The sequence below is a fragment of the Solanum stenotomum genome, chromosome 6, assembly GCF_019186545.1.
Source record: "Solanum stenotomum isolate F172 chromosome 6, ASM1918654v1, whole genome shotgun sequence".
Taxonomy (NCBI): domain Eukaryota; kingdom Viridiplantae; phylum Streptophyta; class Magnoliopsida; order Solanales; family Solanaceae; genus Solanum; species Solanum stenotomum.
In genome coordinates this window covers 35,257,961-35,275,364 of record NC_064287.1, presented here as the reverse complement: position 1 = coordinate 35,275,364, position 17,404 = coordinate 35,257,961, and the positions used below count along the sequence as shown (strand labels likewise).

The 17,404-nt window shown below is 34.5% G+C and overlaps 1 protein-coding gene and 1 long non-coding RNA gene across 2 annotated transcripts; one reads left to right on the top strand and one right to left on the bottom strand.

The window, feature by feature from the left end:
* Positions 1 to 2,184: 2,184 nt before the first annotated feature.
* On the bottom strand, positions 2,185 to 4,796 carry LOC125869139 (putative pentatricopeptide repeat-containing protein At5g13230, mitochondrial). The gene has a single exon (XM_049549697.1). It carries the CDS (start codon positions 4,758 to 4,760, stop codon positions 2,268 to 2,270), a length of 2,493 nt encoding a protein of 830 aa, XP_049405654.1. The 5' UTR covers positions 4,761 to 4,796; the 3' UTR covers positions 2,185 to 2,267.
* A 10,371-nt stretch (positions 4,797 to 15,167) lies between these two features.
* On the top strand, positions 15,168 to 16,819 carry LOC125868016 (uncharacterized). Its single transcript, XR_007446695.1, has 2 exons — positions 15,168 to 15,286; positions 16,550 to 16,819. It is a non-coding gene; the product is annotated as an uncharacterized LOC125868016 (long non-coding RNA).
* Positions 16,820 to 17,404: the final 585 nt, after the last annotated feature.

The window sequence follows — 17,404 nt, the reverse complement described above, 5'->3', positions numbered from 1 at the left end:
GGATTGGAGATTGAGTTCTTAATTGTAATACTTTTCATCCATTCTGCTTTCCCTTGTTTTGGATGCATGAATTGTAGGTGTAATTGATTATTAGGAATTGAGATTTTATGCTAGAGATAGACAAATCATTGGGTTGTTAATTTTCTTACTATTGTTTTTGTAATTGATTTTGAATGCTTTCTATTTATGATATGGGTTCAATTGAATTATCATGTTTTGATTCATGATTTTCTGGATGCACACTCTAGTCTAGCTTAGATCTTCATGGGTTGTTTGAGAAAGAATTTATGAAGTGGATAATCGAATTGATAATTGCATACTAACTTTGATTCCTTTGTTTGCTTGTGAAAGGAATTTGGGGTTTCATTGTTGAATGTTATATTTGCTTGAGAAAGAAATCTATATTAAGATAATAGATTTCTTTGCATGATACACATGAGAGGGTTTGAGAAAAGCTCTTGTGATAAACAAATATGTGATTGGGAAATGCATCTTTGTGCTTGAGAATAATCTAGCCTACCATTGATATATGAATTCGCATGAGATTAAGTTGCAATGGATCGTTTGAATGTCAATTAGCTTTCCATTCCCTAAATCCCTTCGATCCCTTGCTTGAAAAGATATTTGCTCTCATCCGGAATTGTTACTGTAATTCTCTTGATAAAATAATTTTGTATTGTTCATTTAGATTCGAACTAGTAGCTTTTAATTCTCTATCTTTTCAATTACCGATATATTATTCCTTGTGGGATTCAATCCCGACTTCATACGTTGGGTAATTAGATTGCTAACGACATCTTACTTGTTTAATTGTTTTACAAGTAATTTGAGAGTTATCAATCATGTTTCTGATGCTCAACCTTAATCTGTTTACAAATACCTAAAAAATCATGTTATTAATAATACACAATAGAGTGTATAACTAACACAAGGTATACATAGCATAAAAAAAATGTAACAAACAAGGTATTATTAATACACAAAGCTAATGCATGAATTCTTTTTATTAATGCACTCCATCGAATGACTCCTAACCGTTCCTAAGTATTCATTTTCTAAGATAGTTCTCTTTTCCTTACATATAAAATAGAAGTTAATTTAGTTAATTTAGAGTTTTTTTCCCCATAATATGGATAATGACTAGTAATTCTCAGATCTTTTATTTCTATAACTGGCCGTTGGCTCCAACTAATCAGAAAGCAACCACTGCTTAAAGCTAGTCACTCGAACCAACCATTACATTATAAAACAAGTAAAAAGTGGATTTTATAAGAAAAGAAAACAATAGGTATGACAGTCGAAATTGCTTCAGAGAGGCGAATCAAGTGGGGGACGCACTAGCTAAACATTGTTTATATAATAAGGATGTCTTGATTTTCGATCCTAAAGATTTGCCAAAGGATGCCGCTGGCCCGTACACCCTTGATAAGATTCAGATGCCCTCCATAAGACAAAGGCAAAGAAAGAATATATTCCGAGTCACTAGCTATGATATGTCTTTCTTTAGTTTTTGTTGTACATGACCTGTTTTTTCAGGTTGTATATTAATGCTTATTAACGGAGGTTTAGGCTATCGTCCCCCTCTGCTTGTTCTTTGTATAGATCTTGGATGAAATAAAAGGTTTGCGCCACCGAAAGCGTAAAAATTTCCAAAAAAAAAAAAAGTGAAATGGAAAACACTTAGCTTTTAGTTCAAAAGAAATAATTTAATTCAAATTTGAAAACTCTAGAACCCATAGTCATCCCCATAAATTTTCTAAAAATAATCTAACCCATCGCAACCGCACAAGTCCAAATCCTACCCCGCCCCACATCTGCTCTGCCATGCTGTCATCTCTATCTCCTAATATAATTTTAATCCACTAAATCAACAAGTTTTACCCTTCTTGAAAATTAACTCTACGTTTTCATCTACTTGGTGTAACAAACTAACCGTTTCTATTTTATGAGATTATAAATTGAATCCTGCTATGCCATTTATATTGAAATTAGTTGGCAGCTAATTATATTTACAGATATAAAGAAGAACAAATTAGGAAACGAAAAGACTACAAAATAATAAATAGTATTCCTTCCCTCTATCCCATTTTATGTGGTAGCATTTTCATTTTAGTCCGTCTCAAAAAGAATATCACTTTACTATAATTAGAAATAATTTAACTTTACAATATCACTACTTTCATCTTTATCAGCATCAGTCCTTAAGAGGCCAAAACAGGCAAGTTTCATATAGATGGATACATAGAAAACCTAGGAGGTGAGGTATATTACCAGTAATCACCACATGAACAAGCTCCATTTTGGAAGTGGTGAAACCTATTTATATCTCTTATAACAATTTCTCGCTGCACAAGTGTTGATATAAACTTGATTGCTGCATGACAGTCCAAACATATTCGCAGATTTTTAATAATCCGAATTGGGCTTCCAGGCGGCGTTCTTAATAAAGCAAAGGCTAAAGCTAATCTCTCACTATGTAACCAAAGGAGACGTATCTTTTCATCATCGTCCACGTCAAGTAGAACAACATCAGAATTAGGAACGTAACCTCCCCCCTTACTTTTCAAGTTAAACCATTCCAACATTCCGTGTATAAGTTTGATATCAGGATGTGAAGCATCACCAACAGAGAAATAATGAACACTGCCCTGGTTTTCAACCCAACTAAGTCCTGGTTCCTTCTTTAGTCGTTTTTTTTTCATAGTTTTCCGGACAAAAGCTACATTATTCCACCTTTTCGAAGTGGCATACATATTTGATAACAACACATAAGTCGCTTCATCTTGTGGTTCCAATTCAAGCACACGCTGAGCAGCTGTTTTCCCAAGATCAACTTCATTATGAAGAACACAGGCACCAAGCAAAGCACGCCATACCATGACACTTGGCTCAAATGGGATGTCTTCGATCAACTTAAGAGCCTTATCAAGGTGACCTAAGCGCCCCAAAAGTGATACCATGCATGTATAATGTTCAACGCAAGGTTCAATACCATAATCATCCAGCATCAAAGAGAGATATGCATATCCTTGATTCAAAGATCCTGAATTGCTACATGCTGAAAGAACACCAAGAAATGTTAATTGATTAGGTTTGACATGCGTTCTGCGCATTCTCTCAAAGATACTGAGAGCTTCATTCCCAAGACCATGCATGGAATATGCTGAAACCATAGCATTCCATGATACAACATCACGCTCAATCATCGTTTCAAACACTAACCGAGCATCCTTAATACTCCCACATTTTGCATACATATCCACTAAAGCATTTCCAACAGCAAGATCTTGATCGTAAATGGTTTTTATAGTAAAAGAGTGAATTTGAAGACCTGGCTCCAATGCAGCCAGGGTTGCACAAGCACGCAGCAGAGACGAATATGTCACCGATGAAGCTCGCACTTGTGCTTCATGCATATCAATAAACAGAGCTAGTGCCTTCTCTCCATCTCCACATTGTACATGGCCAACAATAATAGTGTTCCATGATACATCATTTATGTTTTCGGTCTCCAGAAACATGTCTACTGTATTTTCCACCTCTCCACACTTAGCATACACATCCATGAGGGCATTTCTAACAAACACATCTGAATCAAGACCAAACTTTGTCACGTAGCAGTGGATTTGCATCCCAAGGTCTAAAGCCTCCACAGATGCACATGCCTGCAGCACACTAGCAAAAGTAAACTGGTTTGGAACAATTAATGCTCTCCTCATTTGGGAAAAGAACTTCAGTGCCTCATCACAGCGGTCACTCTGTGAATATCGAGCTATAATAAAACTCCAATGAACTACATCACGCTCAGGTATCTCTTGAAATACACACGCAGCATCATTCAAACCTCCAGATTTACAGTATAAGTCAAGCAACGAAATACCAACTGAAGGATCCATCTCGTACCTAGTTTTCAGTATACATCCATGAACACTCTTGCCCACATCAATGGCCTGTAGACCAAGGCAAGCCTTTATGACACTCGTGAATGTGTAGTTATTTGGCATCCAACCTGCCAACCTCATTTGGGAGAAGCATCTCAGTGCTTCTTCAAAGTAATCATTTTCCGCATAGCAAGTAACCATCCCTGTCCAAGACACCATGTCCTTGTCAATAATGCCATCAAAAACGTCCCTGGACAAATCAACAAGTCCAGAAACAGAGTAAGCATCAATGAGGGAAGTGCTGACAAAAGGATTAGAGTCAAATCCAAGCTTATAAATACACGCATGAATTCTCCAACCCATCTCTGTTTCATCCATACCCACAAGCACTTTCAAGATTGTTGTGAATACAAATGGGTTCAGCTCATGACCTTCTCTATGCAATCTAACAAACAATTCAACAGCTGTAATATACTCCTCTGCCTGCAAATGACCCTGAAGTAAAGTAACAAATGAAACCACATTTTTCGTAGACATTTCATCGAACAGCTGAACTGCATCATGTAATAACTCAGACTTGATATAAAAGTTGAGCAAAATGTTCTGGCCAAATAGGTCTAAACATCCTCCTCTCTTTAAAACATCGCAGTGGAGTGCCTTTCCAACGATGAAATCCCTGTTCTTTATGCAGTTCTGAAGCACATTGGCGTATGCAGAAGAATTGAAAGATGAAATTTCCAAATTCGTGTATTGCTCTTTCGACAAGGGGAGGGATTGGGATGAGAATTGGCAGTGCCAAGACAGAGCCCAGAAATGGGATGCTGGAAAGGTTGCAAATCCCGTCCAGGGCTGTCTTCTGCCCAGTACGTATCTCAGCATGCGTGCTTCGCCAAGACAACGCAGGTTCCCTTTTAGACATAGGCGCACCCTATATATGAAACAATGGGGCCACCTATATTTAGTACTCCATTGATGTTCAATTTATATGACTTAATCTGACATAACAATACAAAACTTAAAGAACAAAAAAAAAAAAATTTAAAATTTACCGTCTAAAATAAGTTATACATATATGTGTGATTGAATCATTTCATTAAGGATAAAATTAAAATGATTATATTTAAGTTAAATTGTTATTAAATATAAAAATATGTTATTTTTTTTATATTAACTAAAAAAAAAAACTAAATCATATAAATTGAGACACATGAAATAATACTTCTTATTCCACCCAATTTATGTCCACTTTTCTTATTTGATTGTCTCGAAAAAATGTCCCAATTGCTATGTATGTTCACTTTTAACTATCCGTTATTTCAAAAACAATTTTTTTTAACATATTAAAAATAAAATTATTTTTTTTCTTATTTGATCCTTAGCTTTAGTCATTAATTTAGTAAATTAGTTTTAAAAATTTAATATTAACATAGGGTTGTGCATAAATACCAAAAAATCAAAGTGAACCAAACTAATTTAGTTTTTCGGTTTTTTGGTTCGTTTTCAATGTTTTTCTACATTTAATATATGTCAAATTCTACATTTAAAGGATATTGTAGGAAATAAACCAAGATTAGGATTCCTATGTCGTTTAGGATTCCTTACTAGGTTAGGATTTGTTAGTTTCTAGTCCTAGTTTACTTTGGTTATTAGTATTAGTATTATAAATAGGGATGCCTTATTACATATTTTAAATGTAGTGAGAGAGGCATTCAAGTGTAGAGATATACATTGAATGCAGAGAGATATACGTAAGGTATAAAAATTACAAGAGTCATTGAGTTATTAAATAAAGTCTCTTACCTACTATTTGTAGATTAATAAATTTCTTCTATATAATCATTGTTGGTATTTCACTTGTGCATATTATTGAGTTAATTCTATTGTTGAGTTAATTATTCTAACTTTATTAACTGAATGTAATGCAAAGAGACAAATGCAAAATACATTTCAAAGGAGAAGATACATCTGTTCCAAAAACAAAAGTGATGTAATGGCCTTTAATGTCATTAACCTTGACAATACGTTTCTAAAAATTAAACTCTCCTACTTTCAACTCCTTCTCTTGCAATCCTATATAAGAAGTGGCTTTGGTGAACAAAAGAGAGACCACAACCAACAAAAAGAAAAACAAAACATTTCCCTCCTTTCTTCTTATCCTTAGAATATTTTTGGGCAATTGGTTTTGGGCAACCTCCAAACTCTCAGCCACGAGTGCACGTGTTTGAGAGTAATTGTGGAACCTTGGGGAGCGACCGGCTACAACGATTTGCACCGGAGTCGAGCCGAAATCGCTTTCAAGGCAGTGGCTTGCCACAACACAGTATTTGTGATAAGTTATTTATTACTTTATAATTCCAATCTAATATCAATATTGTAGTATTTTTCCCAACAATTTGAAAGCGGTTTCCTAACGTACAATATTGATATATGGATATTTCTTTGAACAATTTTTTTTCTGATTTGTCAAAACTTGTGCCTTTGGATGGAAATAATTTTAAACGTTGGTCACAAAAAACTTTTAATTTTCTTTGACCAATTAGAAGTTGATTATGTTCTATTTAAAGAACCTTCTACGAATGGTTCTAACACTACTACTGAATCTAGCAATATTATGACTGTTGATGATATTGCTAAAAAGAAGTTTGAAAAGGATAACAGAACGGTGAGAGGACATTTGTTAAACCATATGACTAATCCTTTCTTTGATTTATTTGTTACTTATAAATCTGTTAAAGAAATATGGGATAGTTTGGAAAAGAAATATGGCGCTGATGATGCAGGAAAGAAAAAATATGTTGTCGGTCAGTGGATTAAATTCCAAATGGTTGATAATAAGTCAACAATGGAACAAGTTCAGAATATGAGAACTTGACTGCTGATGTTCTCAACGAGGACATGAAGATGTGTGAGATAGTTTAGGCTAATGTTCTGCTTGAATAATTCCCACCATCTTGGAGTGATTATAGAAATCAATTAAAACATTAAGAAAAAAATTTAACTCTCCAAGAACTTATTAGTCATTTGAAGACTGAAGAGGTGAACCGTCTCAAAGATAAAATGGAAGAACTTTCTTTTAATTTTTCTAAGGCTAATCTCGTTGAATCTTCTGGTACTGTTGTGAAAGACAGGTTCAAAGGCAGACAGAAGAAAGTCACGAAAAAGGAACATATGAAGAAGGAAAATCAATTCAACAAGCCGGAGAGTCAAATTCAAAAATTTAAAGGTCCTTGTTTTGTTTGTGGAAAAGTTGGTCACAGGGCAGCCAAGTGCTATCAAAGAAAAGGGAAGGACTCAAAGCATGAAGGACAAAGTGATGTCCAAGCTTATCTTGCTGAGGGTAATGAAGTGATTGTTGTTGTAGTCGTTGAGGCAAATTTGGTGGCTAACAAAACTGATGGTGTGCTAGACACAGGTGCTTCAAGCCATTTTTGTGCTAATAAGAATTTATTACATGACTTTGAGGAGTCCACTGATGGAGAGTGTGTTTACATGGGTAACTTCACTACTGCTGGGGTTATGGGTAAAGGAAAAGTTCTACTTAAATTAACTTCTGGAAAAACTTTATCCTTGAACAGTGTTTTGTACGTTCCCTCCCTTTGTAGAAACCTAGTTTCCGGAGCACTTCTCAACAAAGTAAGCCTTAAACTTATTTTTGAAGCTGATAAAATAATTATTTCTCGTGGAGGAGACTTTGTTAGGAAGGGATATCTAAGTGGAAGATTGTTTGTATTGAACATTGTTCAAGAGATTGTCAATAATGCAAGTATTTCAAATTTTGATTATATTGTTGAGTCTGTTAATTTATGGCATGGTAGACTAGGTCATATTAATATTGCTTCTATTAGAAGACTTAGAAAAATGGAATTAATTCCTATGATAAAAACTGATGATTTTTCTAAATGTCCTGTGTGTAGAAGCAAAGCATGCCAAGAAACCTTTCAAATCTGTTATTAGTAGAAAGACCAAATTACTTGAACTAATACATTCAGATTTAGCATATTTCAAGAACACTGTTAGCAAAGGTGGAAAAAAGTACTAAATTACTTTTGTTGATGACTTTTCTAGATACACTAAGGTATATCTTTTTAAGTCTAAAGATGAGGCTGAAAGCATGTTTTTAAGATTCATAGCAGAAGTGGAAAATCAAGAGATTTAGATCTGATAGGGGCGGTGAATATAGTACTAAAACTCTAGAAGATTTTTGTGAGAAATATGGTATTATACATGAGGTTAATGATCCCTATACTCCCCAAAAAAAAGGTATAGCCAAACGGAAAAAATAAAACCCTTAAAGAAATGATGAATGCTATGCTTTTAAGCTCTGATTTATCTGACAATATGTGGGGAGAAGCAATTTTGTCTGCATTCTATATTCTTAATAGAGTCCCTCATAAGAAGTTAGACAAGACCTCATATGAGATGTGGAAAGGGTTTGCTCCTAACTTGAAATTTCTAAAAGTGTGGGGGTGTTTGGCTAATGTTGATCTACCTGATTTTTAACGCGTAAATGTTGGTTCTAAGACTTTTGATAATGTCTTTATTGGTTATGCTCAAAATAGTGTTGCATATAGATTTATGTCTCTAAGTGATCATTCTATTTGTGAATCTACAGATGCGGAATTTTTTTAGCATATTTTTCCTTTGAAAAATAATATGCCGAGTGATGTGCAAAATAATGCTTTTGCATCTATGTGAAACAATTAACATGTTATGCCTTCTTCTAGTGTTACTTCTAATGAACATGAAAATGAACTCAAAAGGAGTAAAAGATGTAGAACTGAGACAAGTTTTGATTCTGATTTTATCAATACTTTCTTAACTGAAACTTTTAATATTAATATTTTAAATGATGAATTAGTGTTTATCTATTTAATAGAAGAAGACCCTAAGACTTATGATGAAACAATGAGATCAATAGATGTTATATTTTGGAAAGAGGCTATTGAAAGTGAATTAGACTCTATAGTTTCTAATCACACTTGGGACTTGTATGATTTACCTAAAGGTTGTAAGCCAATAAGTAGCAAGCAGATATTTAAGAAGAAATTGAGACCTGATGGTACAATTGAAAAATATAAGGCTAGACTTTTGATTCGGAGTTTTAACCAAAAAAAAGGTGTTGATTACTTTGATACTTATTCTCCTGTGACTAAAATAGCGACCATTAGGACTCTTATTGCTTTAGCCGCTATTCATGCTTTAGTGGTACATCAAACGGATGTCAAAACAACATTTCTAAATGGTGATTTAGAGGAAGAGATCTATATGACTCAACCAGAGGGTTTTATGGTTCCAGGACAAGAGGATAAAGTATGCAAATTGAGAAAGCCCTTATATGAACTAAAACAAGCACCTAAGCATTGGTATGAAAATTTAATATCACATTAGTGGATAATGATTTTGTTGTGAATTCATAGGATACTTGTGTTTATTCTAAGATGATAGGTTCAGATTGTGTCATTATATGTTTATATGTAGATGACAGGTTAATATTTGGTCCTAATGTGAATGTTATTAATGAGACCAAGAACTTTTTGTCTTCTAAATTTGAAATGAAAGACCTTGGTGAAGCAGATGTGATTTTGGGAGTTAAAATCAAAAGAACTGCTAATGGTTTCTCTTTGTGTCAGTCTCATTACATTGAAAAGATGTTAAATTTTTTTTATTGTTTTTATGTAGTTCCAATGAGAACTCCTTATGATCCTAGCATACACTTGAGGAAGAATAAATAATCTAGTGTTTCTCAAACTGAATATGCTAAACTAATTGGGAATGTAATGTTTCTCATGAACTATAGTCAGTCTGATATAGCTTATGCTATTAGTAGATTGAGTAGATATACTCATAATCCCAGTAGTGAACACTGGAATGCTCTTCATCGCTTGCTAAGATATTTGAGAGGTACTATGAATTGATGTTTGCATTTTAATAAATTTCCTGCTGCTTTAGAAGATTTTTTATGCAAAATGGGTAACTGACAATGATGAAGTTAGCTCCACTAGTGGCTATGTGCTTAATTTGGGCGCAAGTGTTATTTCGTGAAAGTCTTTCGAACAGACTTGTATAACACGATCTACCATGAAATCAAAATTCATTACTCTCTAGTTGGCAAGGCAAGAAGCTAAGTGGCCGAGAAATCTTTTGGTGGATGTGCCATTGTGGGGAAGACAAGTTTCACCAGTCTTTTTTCATTGTGACTCACAGGTAGTAATCGGAATTGCCAAAAATAGTGTGTACAATGGAAAAAAGAGACATATTCTCATCAGACATGGTACGGTTAAACAGTTGTTGAAACTGAGTGTTATTTTCTTGAAATATGTAAGGTCCGAAATTTTTTTGGTGGATCTTATGACCAAGGGCTTGACAAGGAAAATAATCCTTGAAACGTTGAGAGGGATGAGGCTAAAGCCTATTGATTAAGGCAATGTGGTGGACTTGTTAGGCCTCAATATACACCACATTTTCTATCCCTATGGCGTGAGACAGTGTTTTATAAGGTTGAACTTATTTTGTTCTTAATGATTCTATAGCCTTAAGGTGGTCTATTTGAGATAGACTTGATGGAATCACCTACGTGAGTGTAAAGGTATGGTCGCCTTTTATGAAAGACTTAGGTCGTCTTTCTAGAGCACTCATAAGACCTAAGGTGTGTGTGCATGAGCATAAAAACACTTTGTTTGTACCGCGGAGGTTGCTTAAAATTTAAGGATATGGTATGTGTTATGAGGGTCTCAATTCATATCCGCTCAGTTCAAGAGTACTTCACTTTGTGGATAATAAGTTGTTGCCTCATATCACTACGTGTCAATTCAAATAGAAAGATACTGATACTTTAAGTATATGTTCCTTCCTTTTGTCCAAAATTTATTCTTACCCTTTGTCTTTGCATTAGTGGGGCATTATTGAGTTAATTCTATTGTTGAGTTAATTATTCTAACTTTATTAACTGAATGTAATGCAACGAGACAAATGCAAAATACGTTTCAAAGGAGAAGATACATCCGTTCCAAAAACATAAGTGATGTAATGGCCTTTAATGTCATTAACCTTGACAATACGTTTCTAAAAATTAAACTCTCCCACTTTCAACTCCTTCTCTTGCAATCCTATATAAGAAGTGGCTTTGGTGAACAAAAGAGAGACCACAACCAACAAAAAGGAAAACAAAACATTTCCCTCCTTTCTACTTATCCTTAGAATATTTTTGGGCAACCTCCAAACTCTTAGCCACGAGTGCACGTGTTTGAGAGTAACTGTGGAACCTTGGGGAGCGACTGTCTACAATGATTTGCACCGAAGTCGAGCCAAAATCGCTTTCAAGGCAGTGGCTTGCCACGATACAGTATTTGTGATAAGTTATTTATTACTTTGTAATTCCAATCTAATATCAATATTGTAGTAGTTTTTCCAACACATTTATTATTATCTTGAGTAATAGTATTTCCTTCAAATTGGTATCAGAGCTTGAGTGAGATCCTTATAAAATCCTTGTAAGAGATCCTGATAAAAACCTAGTGTGTAATCCTTATAAAAGCCTAGTGTGAGATCTAACACATACTCCCTCTGTCCCTAATTACTTGTCCACTCTTTAATTGACACACATATTAAAAAAACAATGACATAGTGAGTTTACCATTTTACCCCATATTAATTATGAAGTGGATGAAAAGTTCTACATTTTTCAAAATAATTAGTCATTTAATTGAGGGTATAATAGGTAATAAAAAAATTGTCCTTTCTTAATTTGTCAAAATGGACAAGTAATTAGGGACAACTATAAAAGAAAAAGTGGACAAGTAATTAGGGACAGAGGGAGTATAAAAGAATATGAGTATTCCATATTTACCTGAATGTCCCGTTTTCATGTTTGACGGCAAAAATAATTTTGAGAATTGGTATCAACAGATGAAGAGTTTTTTTTAAAACTTTTGGACTATGGTCCATTATTGATATTGGATTCGTGGATGTTCTAGAGGACATAACATTGACTGGTGAGGCTGCAAAACAATCGGAGAAAAGTAGAAAATTGGATTACAAGGAACAATTCTGTTTAATTGCAAGGTCGAATTGCATGTATATATTAAACTTTTATATGCTAAGTCATCAAAGGAGGCTTGGAAAATTTTAACAAAAGCATATCGATGTGTTTCAGATGTGAAGAGAGGAAAAACTTCAAGAGCTTTGGAGACAGTTTGAGTTGGCTCAGATGAAATCAACAGAATCAATCAAAAATTTCTTTACGAGAATTAAATAAATTGTCGATGGTCTAAGGATGGAGAAGTCTTAAAAGAAGTTAAAGTTATTGAAAAAAATTGAATTATCTATGTTTGAAGAGAGATTGAAGTTGACCAAAGATGGCACACACGATTTTGTTGATGCTACATATTTCAGAAAGTTAAAGAAGATGGTAGGCATAGTCACATTTGAAGATCTTGGTTTAAGGGAAGTTATTTAGGAAATAAACCAAGATTAGGATTCCTAAGTAGTTTAGGATTCCTTACTAGTTTATGACTTGTTAATTATGGTATTTACTTATTTATGTTTAATTAGGATTTGTTAGTTTCTAGTCCTAGTTTACTTTGGTTGTTAGTATTAGTATTATAAATAGCGATGCCTTATTACATATTTTAAATGTAGTGAGAGAGACATTCAAGTGTAGAGAGATGCATTGAATGCAAAGAGATATACTTAATGTAAAAAATTACAAGAGTCATTGTTTGTAGATTAATAAGTTTCTTTTATACAATCATTGTTGGGTATTTCACTTGTGCATATATTATTACCTTGAGTAATATTATTTCCTTCAGATATATATTTAATGTTGGACACCTTTGACAAAAGTTATGTCTTTGGCGTAATGGTAATATGTGTCCATTTGAGTGAAGGAGTTTTGATTTTGAACCCGAATAACACAATTTTTTTTTTATTTTGACAGCTACAACCATCATTCTTGGACACCCTTTATTAAATTTCTGGCTCCGCCACTAAGTCTCTAGCTAGGGATGGCAATGGGGCAGGGCAGATGCGGGGAGGGGTGGGTTTAAGGCTATGTGGGGCAGGGTGGTTTTAAGGTTGTGTGGAGCGGGTCGGATGTGGGGCGGGTTGAGGTGGGTTTTTCAAAAATTAATGTGGGGCGGGGCGGGTTGCGGGTATATGTGATTTTATGTGGGTTCAAACTTAATTTTAACTTTTTACATGTTATAAGAGTGACAGAGTATTATTTATTAAGATAATTTCATTAAAGCTACTAAAATATTCAAGATAATAAATGATAATGGTTCAATAAACAATAATACAATTTCTTACATGTTTTCCAATTGACCTCTAAAAAATAAAATTTTAAGTCAATATCCTATTAAATTAATACAGCTTAATGAAAAAATGAATTTATTTTTATGAATTTTATTTTTAGTATCAAACATAACTAGAAAAAGAAAATATTAAAAATATTATGCAGGGTGGGTTCATGCGGGGTGGGTCTATGCGGGGCGGGTTTATAATGAAAAGAGTTGTTATGCGGGGCGGGGCGGATTAAAAATTTTNATGATAATGGTTCAATAAACAATAATACAATTTCTTACATGTTTTCCAATTGACCTCTAAAAAATAAAATTTTAAGTCAATATCCTATTAAATTAATACAGCTTAATGAAAAAATGAATTTATTTTTATGAATTTTATTTTTAGTATCAAACATAACTAGAAAAAGAAAATATTAAAAATATTATGCAGGGTGGGTTCATGCGGGGTGGGTCTATGCGGGGCGGGTTTATAATGAAAAGAGTTGTTATGCGGGGCGGGGCGGATTAAAAATTTTGCGGGTTAAGCTCAACTCGCACCGCCCCCAGCCTACACCACCCCGTTGCCATCCCTATATCTAACTCTCATCTTCATCTGATTTCTCTCACTCTCTCTGTCTCTCTTATCAAGTGCCTCTGTTTATTTGTGTAGTCAAATGCCAATTACTTGTCGATGCATGCTATTGCTATAAAAAAATTTCATTTTTTTCGTTTGATTTCATAGATTGTTGTTAGCTGTTGCTACTAGTTGCTATTTCTATAAATTAATAAAGAATCAATTATGTTCTGTGTTGGAGCCTGAAGATGAGCTTTAACAACCCTCTTTTAGTCTTAGTTGCTATCTTCTTTTTTTTGTTTGTGGTACTTTTTGATAATTTTTCCTATCGCTAAAAAATCAGATAGTTCACTATTGTAACTTGTAACTTGTAGTGTTGTTATATCAAAAAATTTATCCACTTTATTTGGTTGGTGACTTAGTTCTTGTGTTGTTATTTAGTCTTCAATAATTGCCTCATGTTTTCATTCTCTTACACTATGGTCTTAATGTTACTCAGTTACTTTTACATTTATGATAATGTCACACGTCACATTGGGGCGATCCGGATGAAATGGAGACATGCCTCTAGAGTCTTGTATGATAAGAAGTTACAATATAAACTTAAAAGTAAGTCCTATAGAGTGGTGATTAGGCTTGTTGTATGGAATGGACTGCTCATGATAATTTAAGAACTCACATGTTCAGAAGATGCATGTTGCAGAGATGAGTAGGGCTGGACATTCGATAATTCGGCTCGGTTTTGATTTTTTTTTATTTTCGATTCTTGGATTTGTTGTACCGAATACCAACTAAGGCTTAAATAAAGGACCAGGTGGCTGGCTACTTGTGAACGCGAAGTGCCTATCCACGAACATGGACGCCTGGGCACCATCCCTTCACGAACGCGAGGCCAGGCGCATGAATGCGAGGTCCTCAACTAACAGGAAAGTGCTAAGGCCTCCAAACTTCAACGGGGTGCCCAAAATTTGTTCAGAACCTCGTGCATGCAAACTAACTTTGCTACCCCATCAAATTCGGTATTTCAGACTCAACGGAACCATCAAAATTTCCGTCCAAGGTTATTTCGACAAAAAGTAGGTACCATGTAACACCCCAAAATACTAACCAAGAGTCTCATGTCGATTTACCGTTGCTTAATTACTAGAATATGTTTTAGTCTCATTTTGGGAACTTGAAGTGTTGTGATAATTGCCAACTTGCTTAGCATAAATTCTTATCGTAATTTAAGGATTTGTGATGGGGTGTTTAGGTAATATCCTAATTAAAATTATGTTTAACTTTAAAAGGAAGGTAAGGGATATACATATAGATATATATGTATGCTTTTTGGGCAGCCAACTTTTTGTTTGGGCAGCCCCTTTTGGTGACATCTGTACAGCTGATAAGTATCACCTTGGTAACTATATATTTTCACACCTCCTTCAATTAAATTCATTTCCCTCAAGTCTAAGAACATTAGAACCTTAGCTTAACATATTGTTCTTCAAAATCACAAGAGAAAACGTGGCCCTTTTTGGCTGGAATTCAAGAACACACACTTCTTTTTGGTAAGTGACGAAATATGTTTCTCAGCTGGGTAGTGTTTGGTGTTTTATGCATATCTCTCGTTCTAGAAATTAGTTTACAGTGAATAAATATGATTTGGAAAGATAATTCGTAGACCTACAACTCTTATGTTTATGTCAAACTCTGATTCAGCTGTTATGGATTCGAAATATGGGACGCAACATAGGACAAGTTTTGTCCAGATTCTGGAATTTGAAATTCTGTACGAACAGCTGTTAGTGTTTTGACTATATCTTGTTGTACAAAATACATTTTTCGGTGATTCTTGTTTGTTTGCAACCCTAAGAGATGTATCTACATATTTCATGAAGGTTATAAAGTCTAGTTTTGCTGTTTTCCATTTCAAATCTAAGTTGCGACATGAGGTACTAGGCTGGCCAGAATCACTGTCTTGGGAGCATTGTTGTGTTTGTGCAGGCTAATTTTACTTGTGATGATGATCCTATTTTACATCAATATTATTGAGCTTCTAGGGATTAAAGAAGTTGTTTAATTGTATTTTAAAGGTTGTATATACTCGTGAACAAGTTGAGGACCTTGATACATTGGTTGGACTGTTTCCTTGCTAAAGCACCGAGGTTTGTGTATAAACTTGTACTTGCACTCTTTTAACCTCTAGTATATTTGAAATTGGATCTTGGTACCTTGGTTACCTCTTGTCACTTTGCATTGTTGTGTTGGTATCCTTTGAGACGTTAAAGATGCTTGTGTAACTCGCCCACTTGTACGGATTGTTTGATCACCTAGCACTCTTGTTGGGACCTTGTCCTTCTTGTGGCTGTGACTTTGTCACTCTTGGCATGCCTCTTGATTCGGATCATTTGCCATCTTGACTTTGGATTTTTAGTTCGTCTTAAGTATGGATGTTGTCCATTTTAAGTACGAATTAGAAAGCCATTTTTAATATGGTTCTTGGTTCTCTTGATTATTGGGCTTTGACCCTTCTTGATATAGGGCGTCGACCCTTCTTGATACTTGCTTGTGCTTGGTGTGAGGACATGATGTACATATTGGGCGAGCCTTGTTGTTGAATCTCTTGGAAAATGATGTTATGAACGTTCTTGACATTTGGGTCTTTAAATATCGAACTTGATACTCTTTATATATTGTTTACTTGATTTATTAATTATGTTCAATTATGTTGCCCATGACTTGAGAAAGTTTGTTTTGTGAATCGGATGGCTCCGAAACTATAGTTTTGCACCACTAAGCTATATGCTTAGCGATAGTTGTTTCTATCGTAGGGGAATGATCGAGTGGATGCATGAAGCGGGCCATTGGAGAAGGAATTTTTGAGAGCCTTAAGGAAGATCACATTTGCATTTAGGCATCTATATTTTGTATAAACCTTGGGACTTGTACATGATCTTTTTGTTGTATATTTACATGAAATTTCGATGACTAATGTGATCATGTCACCATGGGTTGTAAATTAAGTATGGCTATATGTTTTGTTCTTTTGGGGTGTGTAAGCCCAAGTATTGCAATATACTAAATTTACTATTTGTTTTGAATATTTGTGTGAAGCATGAACGGGCTGATTTCGGTACTTCGAAATGTGTAATATTCATATTATTTCATCCTTAAGTGTGAAGATAATATATGCATGAAAAGCTCATCGGTTATTTGCTTAAATTATTTTTGGGAGGGTTTTTCCGTCATAAGTTGAAACTCCGTGCCATATCAATTTTAACATCACATAAATGTTTAAATGTACAAGATGCACATCCTTATCTAATTTTTTTTCCCTTTATGAACCTAATCCCTCTATTAAACTACAATCAATATGGCCATAGTAAATCTCTTTTAATTGTCGCAAGTATTTAAGTAGTTTTCTTGCTTAGGTGGTAGTATCCTTTCGAAAGGGTCGTTACAATTATTGGTATCAGAGCCTAGGTTTGTGCTTCTAGGATTTTTGCTGTGACTTACTTGTATACTTGTTCACATTCGAAAAAGGTTCTATTTGTATTATTTGTTCACTTGCATGGTTTATAATATTTTTATCGCATTTAGAGTGTACATGCATCATGTACATGTCCCTAATGCAATGTGATCTTCCCTTTTGAAGGATTAAGTTATGGCCTCTTCTTCTGACCGAC